The sequence below is a fragment of the Phascolarctos cinereus genome, unplaced genomic scaffold (genome assembly GCF_003287225.1).
Source record: "Phascolarctos cinereus isolate Bilbo 61053 unplaced genomic scaffold, phaCin_HiC Scaffold_4;HRSCAF=312, whole genome shotgun sequence".
Lineage (NCBI taxonomy): Eukaryota > Metazoa > Chordata > Mammalia > Diprotodontia > Phascolarctidae > Phascolarctos > Phascolarctos cinereus.
The window spans coordinates 153,206,086-153,218,934 of NW_027555847.1; the positions used below are offsets into that span (position 1 = coordinate 153,206,086).

General features: G+C 38.4%; 1 protein-coding gene across 1 annotated transcript in view; it reads right to left on the reverse strand.

Moving 5' to 3' along the window:
- RASEF (RAS and EF-hand domain containing) overlaps positions 1–3,933 on the reverse strand; it is a 107,299-nt gene extending 103,366 nt beyond the window's left edge. The window contains exon 1 of the mRNA XM_020966961.2: positions 2,502–3,933. Coding sequence (XP_020822620.1) covers positions 2,502–2,929 — 428 coding nt within the window. The 5' untranslated portion in view covers positions 2,930–3,933. The remainder of the gene's footprint in view (positions 1–2,501) is intronic.
- Between the last annotated feature and the right edge of the window lie 8,916 nt (positions 3,934–12,849).

Sequence of the window (12,849 nt, forward strand, 5' to 3'; positions counted from 1 at the left end):
TTTTCTAATGTGCATCTTCAAAGGCAAAACATTATACATTAAATTTCTCTTTCTCAATGGTTAACATTATATTTCTATTCCCATTTTACATATAAAAGGAAACCTGACAAAATTAAGTACAGAAAGATTTACAGAGTCATCACTTTGGTACTGGTAGGTAGATTAAAACTTTTTCTAACACAAGAGCTATATAGACCATTTTTGTACTGAAATTTTGTAATACAAATTTTTATATCACAAAATGGCAAACAGAATTAAGTTCATTTAATTAAACTGAATCAAATTTTGCACCTCAGTCACAGTTCTGTAGGAATAGAAATCCTCCGTTTCTTAATTCATTAAGACACTTCTGCCAGCACTTAGCACAGTACTTGGCACATAATATACATTTAATAAGTGTTTATTGTCTGGCTGACTACTACAGAAATCAATTCCTCTTACACCTAATTTAGCTCATGTTACCAAGAACTAAAAAAGGTGTTTTTTTTTTCAGAAGTGCTGTTCCAACTTCAGGTTTGGTAAGAAGACAGAAAGAACCAGGAAGTGAACTAGGTTTCCAATTTACCAAATACAACTGGTCGCTGTCATGGTTACAATCAGATGAAACAACTCAATTCAGTTCTTTTCCACTTGAACAAGTATAGGAAGGCAAATATTGTACTTGTTAATCTCAGGTCTGAAAGGGGTGGTGCTTAGAAGACAAACTCAAGCAGGTGACATTGGAACCCATTAAAGTTAATAAAGTTTGAAGTTTGTGGAAAGGCACAGTTTCTGTGGTACAACAATCACCAATAATAAAGATTGCCAGTCTGTACTTTGAAACCAAATAATTACATATTTTCTTACATAGATACTTAAGCATTAATCATTTATTAATTTTTAAAAAAGATTTGATAAATCTGAATAAAGAAAACTCATTAGAAGCTTGTAGCCTTTTAGTAATTTTCATATATTGATTTTCTTAAATGATTTACAGATGTAATAAGAGTTCACCCTGTCAATGTTAGGGCCTGTTCCTTATTTTTTTTTTTTAGTTATTGTTTTTCTCATCTAGCCAGGGTCAAGCTAAGAAAAAGATGAAACAATCCAAAGGGAAGAGAGCCCTCATATTATTTTAACAGCAAGGTAAAGCACCTTGGGATACATCACTTATCAACCTAGGCAAGCTAGAGTGTTTCAGGGTTCAGGATTTTAAAGTCAATCCCAATTGTATACCAATTGTTTTGCAAGATCACCAGGACTTTAAGCTGGAAAGGACCTCAGAGGTCATCTAGTTCTAATCCACCTGCCTGCTTTTCAGAAAAGGATTTAATTTTTAAAATAACAAAAGTTTCCTCCTAAACTTCTTCACTCTCTCTGCCTAATTCCTCTGATACTGTAGTAAATCATTCCTTAAAATGTTACAGTGAGAGCCACATCGGATCTAGCATGAGAAGGAAGAGGAAGAAGGCAATGGGGTTTTCCCTAAAGGCAAGACTGAGCCCTAGAACTTGGCTCACCAGAGAGAGACCACTCATTCATTCCTTGTCTGGTTTCTTCCCAGGTGTAGTTTCCTTCCACTAGTCTGAAAGAATACTTTGTGTCATGTGGTACATTTTTAGGGAGGGAGACGAGCATTTAGCCAACCAAAATGCTGGGTTTTCCATTCTACGATTAAGGAGAGAAAGGGCTTAACTCCACCTCACCAAACATCCAAACAACAAAGCAGAAAAGTTTGCATTTCAGAAATTAAGAATTAATGGAGACATCTCGCAAAACCTTGGAAGAGAAATTTAATTCTGAAAATGGAAGCCAAAGGGGCAATACTCAAATTTCCTAAGGAATGGGCAGGCCAAAAAATGACAAAACAAAAGTGAAGAGTAAAAAGATTAGATAGCTATAACTATCTCGTGTCATATCAACAGAGTGCTTTAAAATGAGTGAAAAAACACCACAGAGAGCATGGGAAAAGCAAGCGGGGGCGGAGGATTACTGATTTCACTTGAGTTTAAGGGAGAGGTAAAATCACTGATCTTGAAATTAGAACACCTGACTTACAGGCGCAGCTTCCACACTCACTTAGCTGTCTGACTGGGTAAATTTGCATCCTCCCTGAATATTTATCTCCCTCCTCAGTGAATTGGAGGTAAGCCTTCCACTAACTACCTGGCAGAGTGGGAATGTGCTGTGTAACCTTAAAGGGCAATGTGAAGATGAGTTATTAGAGTTCATTTCTCCCTTTAGTGTAATTAACAATGCATCCTAATCAAAAGGTCAGACATTCTCATACACAACTCTTACTCTCTGAACTTGCTTTCTCGGCTCAGTTCTATCCAAGGACTTTGAAAGACTGAAATGGAAAGGGACGGAGGAAGAGTGATGAAACTTTTAGAGGAAAAAGGTAGAGTTCCACCTGCCACCTCTGGGGTGAAGAAAAGATTGAAAGAAGGAAACCTAGAATGGAAAATTAAAAAAAATTTAAAAGAGAGAGTTATCTTTCCCTGCCCCCGTTCCTTACTTACCTAGGGATGAACTTGGCTTCCTCCCCGAGCCGGATTTGGAAGTCTTGCCACCCTTGACCCACGCTCTCCATGCCCCACTGAGCAGCCAAAGCCATTGCGTCTCCCTCCTCTCCTTCCTTATCCGTCTCCACCGCAACTACAGCCTGCGCCAGCTCCAGCTGCGGCGGACGCTCGCCCCAGCTCCGCCGCCGCCGCCGCCGCCGGCTGGCCCCTTGGAAGCCCCGGGCGAACTCCTGGAAGGTGATCGCCCCGTCACAGTCAGCGTCCAACCTCTGGAAGATCGCTTCGGCTTCTTCGGGCCGGACCTTCAGCTCGGCGCACAAGGCACTGAACTCTTCGCGTTCGATGCGCCCAGAGCGATTCGCATCGCAAGCAAAGAAGAGGGAGCGGAGCCGGGAGATTTCCTCTGGTTGGCTGTCTGGCTCCATCCCGCCTCGGTTCGGTCCTGTTCCGTCCCAGGAGGCTCAGCAGCCCCTGCAGACGGCAGCCACCCACTGGGGCTCGTTGCCAGTCTCGCCCCCTCCCCCTGTCCCTGGGCAGAGAGTTTGGGGGAAGATCTGGGGACACCTGCTGGGACTGCCTGCGAGTTTGGCTGGCCTGACTAGTTCTGTCACTTGAGAAAAGGTCCCGTCAGGACAAAAGCGCTTCTGTGGCTGAGCTTCCAATCAGAAGCTCCTGCTGGTCGGTTACCCCCTTGTAGTGGTATTCCGCAGACCAAAGGCGCACTACTCTTCTCAAACTGAGCCAGACTCCTGAGCTGACTGGAAGAGGATTGGCCCAAGCCGGGCCCCAGTAGTAGCACCGGCTCAACTGAGAGCGCAGCAGCTGCTCCCAGGCCAGCTTTCCCAGGAGCCGCTCTGCTGCTCCTCCCCTACTCAGGACTTCCCCAAGACTAGGGCGGAGTGAGGAGTCTCGGATCCCCTTGCTCTTGAAGCTCTCTTGGGAGTGGGGGGTGGGGGTGGTGATTCTCAGTTCTTCTAAGAACTGAGAGTGGGGAGAAAGGAGGAGGAAATAGCGGGAAGACTGCAGGTGTAGGGGGTCTGGGAGGCGGCAGCTTCTCCCTGGGAGAACCTCAGTTTCCTCTCGCCCCACCTCTCACCCAGCTGTTAGTCTTCAGGTCAGTCCGTGCATTGTTCAACCCAGCCAAGTGCTCCGCATGCCAAGGCGCTCTGCTGGCAAGGGCGAGGGGAGGTACTGAACCAGAAAGGAAAAGGAAGGGGGACAAAAATTACGTTCTTATCAGCAATTTCGTCCGCCTGGTGACACTCAACTTTCTCTGTCCCAAATCCCGTGATGCTAGTACGCCAGTCTTGCTGCTACAGATTCTGTATTGCTCCTGCCTCCCAGGAAAATCGAGGCAAGATCTTGCCTAATATCAGGCAGTTTGTAAATGCAAATTATAGTATCTGAACAAAAATAATTACAGTTCTGTAGTAGCAGCCTTGGAGGCCCAATAATTTGACAAGTTATAGGCCAGGGAAAAAAGAAGGGAGGGAGGAGGGAGGAAAAGAGAAGGAAGGATGGGTGGATGGATTACTGTCGTCAAGAAGCTTAGATCATGATGATGACAAAATAAGAGATAATATGCCTTATAAAACTCACTTTCCCAGTCTAAAGGCAGAAGAAGGATGGGTAGAGAAGCTTGCATCATCATGATGATAAAATAAGAGATAATATGCCTTATAAAACTCACTTTCCCAGTCTAAAGGCTGAAGAACAGAGGAGACTCTTGCTATTTATAGCCTAACTAGATTTCTGGAATTTTAGTGGTTATACTCTGATGCTTCTTTGTGACCCAAAGGTGACCATAGGTGCTTGAAGAGAATGCCAGCAGAGTGAAAGTATTAACAGGGTCTGTCATGAGGGAAAGATGTCTTGTAAGGTTCCTGGACAGTGTCTGCTATCCAAAGACCATCCTTGCTAAGGGCAGAGATATTCATGACAAGTCTTGAAATGAGAAATACAGAACGACTTTCATTCTTGAGCAGCCCCTTTCCACTTCTATAGGAACAGTGGGAAAGTTAAGGGAGTTAGGGAGTATTATGATAGAGACAGTTTTAAGGCCATGAAAAAAACAATAACTTAAATTTAATACTCTAAATGTGAGATCATTGTCACTGGATCATAGATTTTGAGCTAGAATAACCCTAGAGATTTTCTAGTCCAAATCCCCCATTTCACAAGTGAGGCTATTGGGACCTAAATAATATAAAGCTAAATAATTTGCCCAGGGTCTTATATCTAACAAATACTGAAGAAAAATTTGAACTTAGGTCTTTCTGACTCAAAGCTCAGAATTCTGTCAAGTTGCCTTTTCTAATTGAAATACTACTGCAGGCATAAGATGTATGGTTTCAGTATATGGTTACTCTTTGCACTGCCAAAGAACCCAGAGGAGATAAGAAAGATGCAGATAAATAGGATAGCTCAGTTTCTATTTGGAGAGACAAATAAAGGAGATGGACATGTTGGTTTCCTTCTGTGTCCAAAGGAAAAAAGAAAGAACATTTTATGGGACATACTTGGTCATCTTATATTTGCAGTGAACATAAGTAAAAAGATCACCATGAAGATAAGTATAGTTTTTGCACAAATATTTGTTGAAAATAAGAAAAGGAGGTTGAGAAGTTCTACAAAGAACTTGATGAAAGTCTTCCAAATGAAAGCATTATCTATTTGATGACTTCAATCCAGAAGTGGCCATAGAGGAAGGCAGGGGGAAAATGTTGAAAAATATGGCTTGGGATGAGAAACAAAATAGCCAAAGAATGATAGACTGTACCAAGTAGAGCATCACATCTTTTTTATTATATGAAGAATACTTCCTTCAAGAGGAGAGTCAGACAATGGTGAGCATCAAAACAAAGACAAAAAGGGAAACAACTCAACAGGGAAGAAACAACAAATGTAGGCAAACCCAGCAATATGGGTACAATCAGCCCCACAACTTGTTAAACTAAAGATCAAAATCAAATTAGAAAAAAGGATGAAGAGGAGAATAATCGTGCATTACCTGACCTATTAAACTAACAATACTGAATTATAATGGATAAAGGAACTTAGAACACCAAGGAATATTACAAAACTTTCTTACAAAAGTTTAACTGGCACGAAGCAATCAATGCAACAATGCCAAAGAAGCCTTGAAAGCTTTTCAGCCAATAAACTGTTGATTTCCTTGCCAAAGAGATTTGAAAGCCAACTGCAACACCAGTTTAGGCTATAAACTAATTTATGAAACCTCAACTAGTATGATGGCAGAAGATTAATGAACAGTGTGGCCTTATAAAACCTTGAGAAGCAGTGGAGGGAAAACTATATTTAGAGACATTTTGTCATGCATTTAGGCAGAAATCCATTTAAGGCAAATCAAACCAAGATTATCTGAGGGTGAACCTAAAAGCAAAGGAAAAAAAGAAAAAATGGGAAAAATCTGTCAATATCCCTGTAACAGTTTCTTTATCAATTTATACCGTATCATTTCAGATCCATTTGTGCTATATGAGAAAGCAATAATGGCTTTATAGAAAATGAAGACAGGAAGGGTAGCTGAGGTTCCATCTAGCTCTCAAATTCTGTGATTCTGTGAAGTGTACACAGGGGAGTTCTCTACTGGAAGTGATACATTTTGAGAGTATAAAGAAATCAGTTCAATTCACAATATCTGAAAAGGACAAAGATGTCAAACACCTTGAAAAAAATCTCAGGTGGTATTACCACCTAATAAATTAATCAAAAGGATATCAATAACTATTATCCAATATACCTAGTTTCTCACCTCTGTAAAAAAGAAAAAAAGCTCTGAAAATGATCAACATACATGGAGAACATTTTTACTAAAATTTGAAGAGAATAGGCAGATTTTTGCAAATGACATTCTACAGCATAAAACACTTTAAGTGTTAGAAAGGCACAGCAAATTTTATTGGTTAACTAAAAAATCACTTGATTTAGCAGAGCAAAATGTAGGCACAAAGGTTCTCCTTCAATAAGGTGTCAGCTATGCACATGTCAGTGTTCTTAATAGATGTAAAATTCCTTTGATCATCCTCATTAAAAGATATATACTAACCAAATATATTTTCCACAGTCATGGAGGATGACCAGTTCAGAATCCAAATAAAAGAGGCATTTCATATGGATGATGAAGTCCTCAATAGATTCCCTTTTACAGATGGTGTTTTGCTCATTTCAAGCCCCACAATATTATAGAGCTTCCTAAATGAGATTCAGAACCACTCAAAAGAGTTCAGCGTAGCAATCTACATGAGAGAAACCAAGTTGAAAAATACCCATTTCCAGATAATAATAGATAGCAATTATAAAGCACTTTACAAATACTGTCTTATTTGATTCTTATAACTGCCCTGAAAGGTAGGTGCTGTTGTTATCCCCATTTTACAGATGAGAAAACTGAGTCTGAGAGGTCATCATTTGCCCAAGGCCATACAACTAGTATCTTTGGCAGCATTGAGCTCAGGTTCTTTTAACTACAAGGCCAGCATTTGGGATGTGCAGCGTATTGAATGGATTTGTCAATGTAAATATCTTGGACAAACATTAAAGGTGGAATATTGATTTGCATTGAGAATTAAATAGCAGGCCAGATTACATTTGGGAAATCACGCAGCACAGCTATTTCAATGACCCAAAGTTTCTCTGTGAAACAAAGACCCATCTTTGCGTGTGCACCCCCCCCCATACGTATATATACATATATATACTTAATCTTAACATTCACTTTTTAAATTTTTGACTTCCTCTAGCATTTCTAATACAATATTGAACAATAGTGGTGATAATGGGCTTCCTTGTTTCACCTCTAATCTCATTAGGAAGGCATCTAGCTTAGTTTGCCCTTAGTTTTAGATAGATTATATTTATCATTTTAAGAGGGACTCCATCTATTCCTGTGCTTTCTAGTGGTTTTTTTTTTAATAAGAATGGGTGTTTATTTGGACAAAACTTTTTCTGATCTATTGATGCAAGAAGATTTTTGGTTTTGTTTTTTTTTTATCGATATGGTTAATTATACTTATAGTTTTCCTAATATTGAACCAGCCCGCATCCTTCCTGTAAATTCCACCTGGTCCTAGTATACGATCTTTGTGATATACTATTGTAATTTACTTGCTAATATTTTATCTAAAATTTGTGCATCAATATTCATTAAGGAAACTGGTCTATAGTTTTCTTTCCCTGTGTTTTGCTCTCCATGGTTTAGGTATCAAAATCACATTTGTGTCATAGAAGGAATTTGGTAGAACTCCTTCTTTACCTGGCTTTTTAAATAGTTTACATAGTACTGAAATTAATTGGTTTCTTTTTAAATGTTTGGTAGAATTCACTTGTAAATCTATGTGGTGGTAGGGATTTTTTCCTTAGGGAGCTCATTTATGGCTTCTTTAATTTCTTTTTCTAAGATAGCATTATTTAAGTATTCTAGTTCCTCTTCTGTTAATCTGGGCAATTTATATTTTTGTAAATATTCATCTTTTTCACTTAAATTGTCAGTTTTATTGGCATATAATTAGGCAAAGTAACTACCAATAATTGCTTTAATTTCATTTTCATTCATTTCATTTTTGATGCTGGTAATTTGGTTTTCTTTTTATAATCAAATTAATGAATGGTTTGTTTATTTTATTGTGGTTTTTTTCCATAAAACCAGGTCCTAGTTTTATTTATTAGTTCAATTTTTTTAACTTTCAGTTTTATTAATCTCTTCTTTGATTTTCAGGATTTCTATTTTGGTGTTCAATTGGAGATTTTTAACTTGTTCTTTTTCTAGTTTTTTAGTTGCATGCCCAATTCATTGATCTACTCTTTCTTTTTTTTTTATTGATGTAAGCATATAGAGATATAAATTTTCCTCTATAATTCTAACAAAATGTGGCATGTTGTATCATTATTGTCATTTTCTTCAATGAAATTATTGATTGTTTCTGTGATTTATTCTTGGTCTCACTCATCCCTTAGGAATAGATTATTTAATTTCCAATTAATTTTTAATCTTTGTTTCCAAAGTCCTTTATTGAATGTAATTTTTGGCATTATGGGCTGGAAAGAATGCATTTAATTTTTTTGCTTTTCTACACTTGGTTATGAAGTTTTTGTATCCCTAATACATGGTCAATTTTTGTGAAAGTGCTATGTACCACTGAGAAAAAGTTATACTCCTTTCTATTCTGATTCAGTTTTCTTCAGGAGTCTATTGTATCTAACTTTTTAAAAAGTCTATTACTTATTCATTTTATGGTTAGATTTATCTAATTTTGTTAGGGGGAAGTTGAGTTCTCTTACCAATATATTTTACTGTCTCTTTCCTCTTGTAATTCATTTAACTTTTCATTTAAGAATTTGGATGTTAAACCATTTGGTGCATGTATGTTTAGTATTGATACTACTTCATTGTCTTTGGTGCCTTTTGACAAAATGTAGTTTCCCTGTTTGTCCCCTTTAATTAAGTCTGTTTTTGCTTTTGTTTTGACTGAGATCACAATTGCTATCCCTGTTTTTTTTTTTACTTTGGCTGAAGCCCAAAAGATTCTGTTCCAGAATTTTATCTCTTATTTTATCTCTGTGTGTGTGTCTCTCTGGTTCAAGTGTGTTTCTTATAAACAACATATTGTTGGATCCTGGTTTCTAATCCATTCTGCTATCCACTTCCATTTTATGGGTGTTCATCCCATTCATATTTAGTTATGATTATTAACTCTGTATTTCCCTCCTTATCTTCTTCTATTTATCATTCACTCTCTCATTTTTTTACCCTATGTCTCCTCAAAAGTCTGTTTTTCTTCTGAACACAGGCTCTCTTAATCTGCCTTCCATCTTATCACAAGAACCCTGTTCTCCTACACCCTTCCCCTCCTACTTCCCTATTGTGTGAGATAGATTTCTATATCCAACTAAGTTTGTGTGTGTATGTGTGTGTGCATGTGTGTGTATACATATATATTATGATTTCTCTTTGATGTTTACCTTTTTATTCTTCTCTTGAGTCTTGTCTTGAAAATCAAACTTTCTATTTAGTTCTGGTGTTTTCATCAAGAATGATCGAACGTCCCCTATTTCATTAAACATTCATTTTTCACCCAAAGATTATACTCAATTTTGCTGAGTAGGTTATTCTTGGTTATAATTCTAGCTCCTTTGACTTCAAGCATATCATATTACAAGTACTCCACCTTTTAACATGGTACCTGCTAAATCTTGTGTGATCCTGACCATAGATCCATGGTATTTGCATGGTTTCTTTTTGGCAACTTGCAGTATTCTCTTTTTGACATGGGAACTCTGAAATTTGGCTATAACATTCCTTGGAGTTTTCATTTTGGGGATCTTTTGGAGAAAGTGATTGTTAGATTCTTTCAATTTCTATTTTGCCTGCTAGTTCTAAGATATCAGGTCAGCTTTCCTTTATAATTCCTTGAAGTATGATGTCTAGGCTCTTTTTTATTGTGGCTTTTGGGTATTCCAGTAATTCTTATATTATCTCTCCTCAAATCTATTTTCCAAGTCAGCTGCTTTGTCTTCTTGTTTTTGCTGATTCATGGAAGCAATAGCTTCCACTTACCCAATTCTAATTTTTAAGGAATTATTTTCTTCAGTAAGCTTTTGTGCCTCTGTTTAAAATTTGGCAAACTGTGTTTTAAGGTGTTATTTTTGCATCTTCTAATGTTGTTATTTCTTTTTCAGTTGTGTCAGACCCCCTGTTTGGGGTTTTCTTGGCAAAGATTCTGTAGTAGTTTGCTATTTCCTTCTCCAGTTCATTTTTCAGAGGAGACTGAGGCTGAGTTACATGACTTGTCCAGGGTCACATAGCTATTAAGTGTCTGAGACTCAATTTAAATTCAGGAGTGTGGATCTTCTTGACTCTAGGCTTGGCACTCTATACACTCTACCACTTAGTTGCCTCCTTCCTTTACCAAGCTGCTAACTCTCTTTTCAAAATTTTCTTGCATCACTCTAATTGCTTTTCCCAATTTTTCCTCTACCACCCTTATTCTGTTTCTCAAATTAATTTCTTGTTCTTTATTTATTTATTGGCTTGCAGCCAATCTACCTTTTTCTTTAAAGCTTTGCTTGTAGTTGTTTTCACGTCATTGTCTTTTTCTGAATTGGGTCTTGATCTTCCCTGTCACCATAGAAGCTTTTTATGGTCAGGTTCTTTCTTGTTTGTTTGCTTGCTTATTTTCCCAGACTACGTTATTGGCTGTTAAAGCTGGACTCTGTTCACCTAGGGGTGGGGGTAGAAGACCACTGTCCCAAGCGTCAGGTTTTTGGGTGCTATTGTTTTCATAGCTAATTCTGGGGGGATTTGTAAATCCTCAGTACTTCCACAAAGCATTGTGATCTGGGGAGAGGTATGGTTACTGCTCTCCTGGTCTGTGCTGTATTCAATACCCAGGAAGAACCCTTGTTCCCTTGTAGCTGCAAATGCTATTCTTCCTCAGGCCCCTGATACCTTGCATCTGTAAGCACTATGGTTCCTCAGGGCCCTGCTCTTTTGCCAATGCAAATGCTAGCGCTCCTCTCTGCCCTGGAACTGTGAGCTGGAAGTAGGTAGAGACGATGGAGTTGCTAAACAGCACAAGTCCTGCAACCAGTATTAGCACAGGGGGCCCCTGTAATCTCTTTCTTACTGATTGTCCAATCCCCTTACTGTCTCTAGGCTGAGAGTTGCAGAAGCTACTGCTTTTGGTATCACCACTGCCTCCAAGACCCACTTCTGGTGTTGCTTCCATGTGTACTCTGAGTCAGTCCCCACCTCAGTGTCACAAACCTTGTGACCTAAATTGTTTTAGGCTGAAAAAAAATGTCTCACCCCAACCTTGTGTTGGCTGTGCCACTCTAGAGTCCAGTTTGAGGCATTATTTTGAAGTTGTTTGGAGGCAAATGTTGGGAGAGGTGGGCTTCCTCTACTCTGTCATCTTGGCTCTGCATCAAGACCCATCTTTTAAACACCAGTTCTGGTGATACAACATGGACTGAAATCATGAAATGCAACCATCTTCAAAGAATCAAAAGTATTGCTTACCCAAAAGGCAATGGAAATGCCTATCAATAGAAGTGATCCGAAAATGTAATCTGAACATTGGCATGGATTTGGTGTATTAACATTAGAAAGACCAGACATATCAATTGACACAAAAATTATAATTTGATTTTGAAATAAAATTTTTCTTCCTACTATCTATTTTCTTTGCCCTATAGATAAAAACAAATGCATCAATTGATGTGCCTTGGTCCTTCAAGGTATTCTTAAATTCCACCTTTTCTAGTGTTAAGCAAAATAATTAACTGCATGAATATCAGATGTGGGCAGTGGGATGGGGAGCAGCTTCACAGAAAGGAAAACCTTTTGGTTTTGTTTGGTTTGGTGTTATGTCACAAACCCATAGTTTATTATAGTTGGAAGGGACCTTAGCAACTACCTCATTCTATAGATGAGGAAACTGAGTCTGAGAAAGGTTAAGTGACTTATGCAAGCAAATATCAGAGCTTGGAATTCAAAGCCAGATATTATGATTCCAAATTCATTGCTATTTTCCATTGCACAATAGTATTTGTTCTGTCAAAAGGAAAAATACATTTCTTAATCTAATATGTGCCTAGCTTTCAAAAAGATCAAACACTTTAAAAATTATTCAGTCACTGCTCATTTGCAGCTGTTTGTTGGGGGTTCACAAAAAGTTGAAATGGGGTAGGCAAGGTTTATAGCCAAGACCACTATAGACAAGTGGTCTAATGTTAACAGAGATAGAAGACATGATGGGAGAATTGGTAGGCTTGGTCAGGCACATTGAATTTGATATTCTGACATATGGTAGAAGGCTGAATCATCTGTATAAGTTCTAAGGATCCTTATTCCAACTCCCAATCTCACTGACAACTCAGGTCTGTAGAGCAAGTTCTTACATATACCTCTCAACATAGAAGGGATATCACTGAGGGGTCAAGGGTAATTCTTTAATGCCATTGGCTTGAGTCGCCATCAGTATGCTTCTTCACAGGGTTATCACCTGAGGATCATTTTAGTCATCCTGTCTTAAATAGCTTCTGGAAAGGGGTATTTACTAAAACTATACAATAAGATAGGATAAAATATCCTCCCAAATTTCTGTGACAAACTCTCTCACAATGGCAGGGAGTCCAGAGAAAAGAAGACTCAAGCTTAGAAAGCAGATATGGCCACAAAGTGCTCAAAAAGTTCCCATTGGCACAGTATAGTTTCTTTGCTGGGCTCTTTGTTGAGCCTTGAGTTCACTAGGTCCTGGACTAATGATGCAGACAATGTCATGGACTTAGAAGGTTCTCCTCTGATGTGGGGTGGAGCAATGGA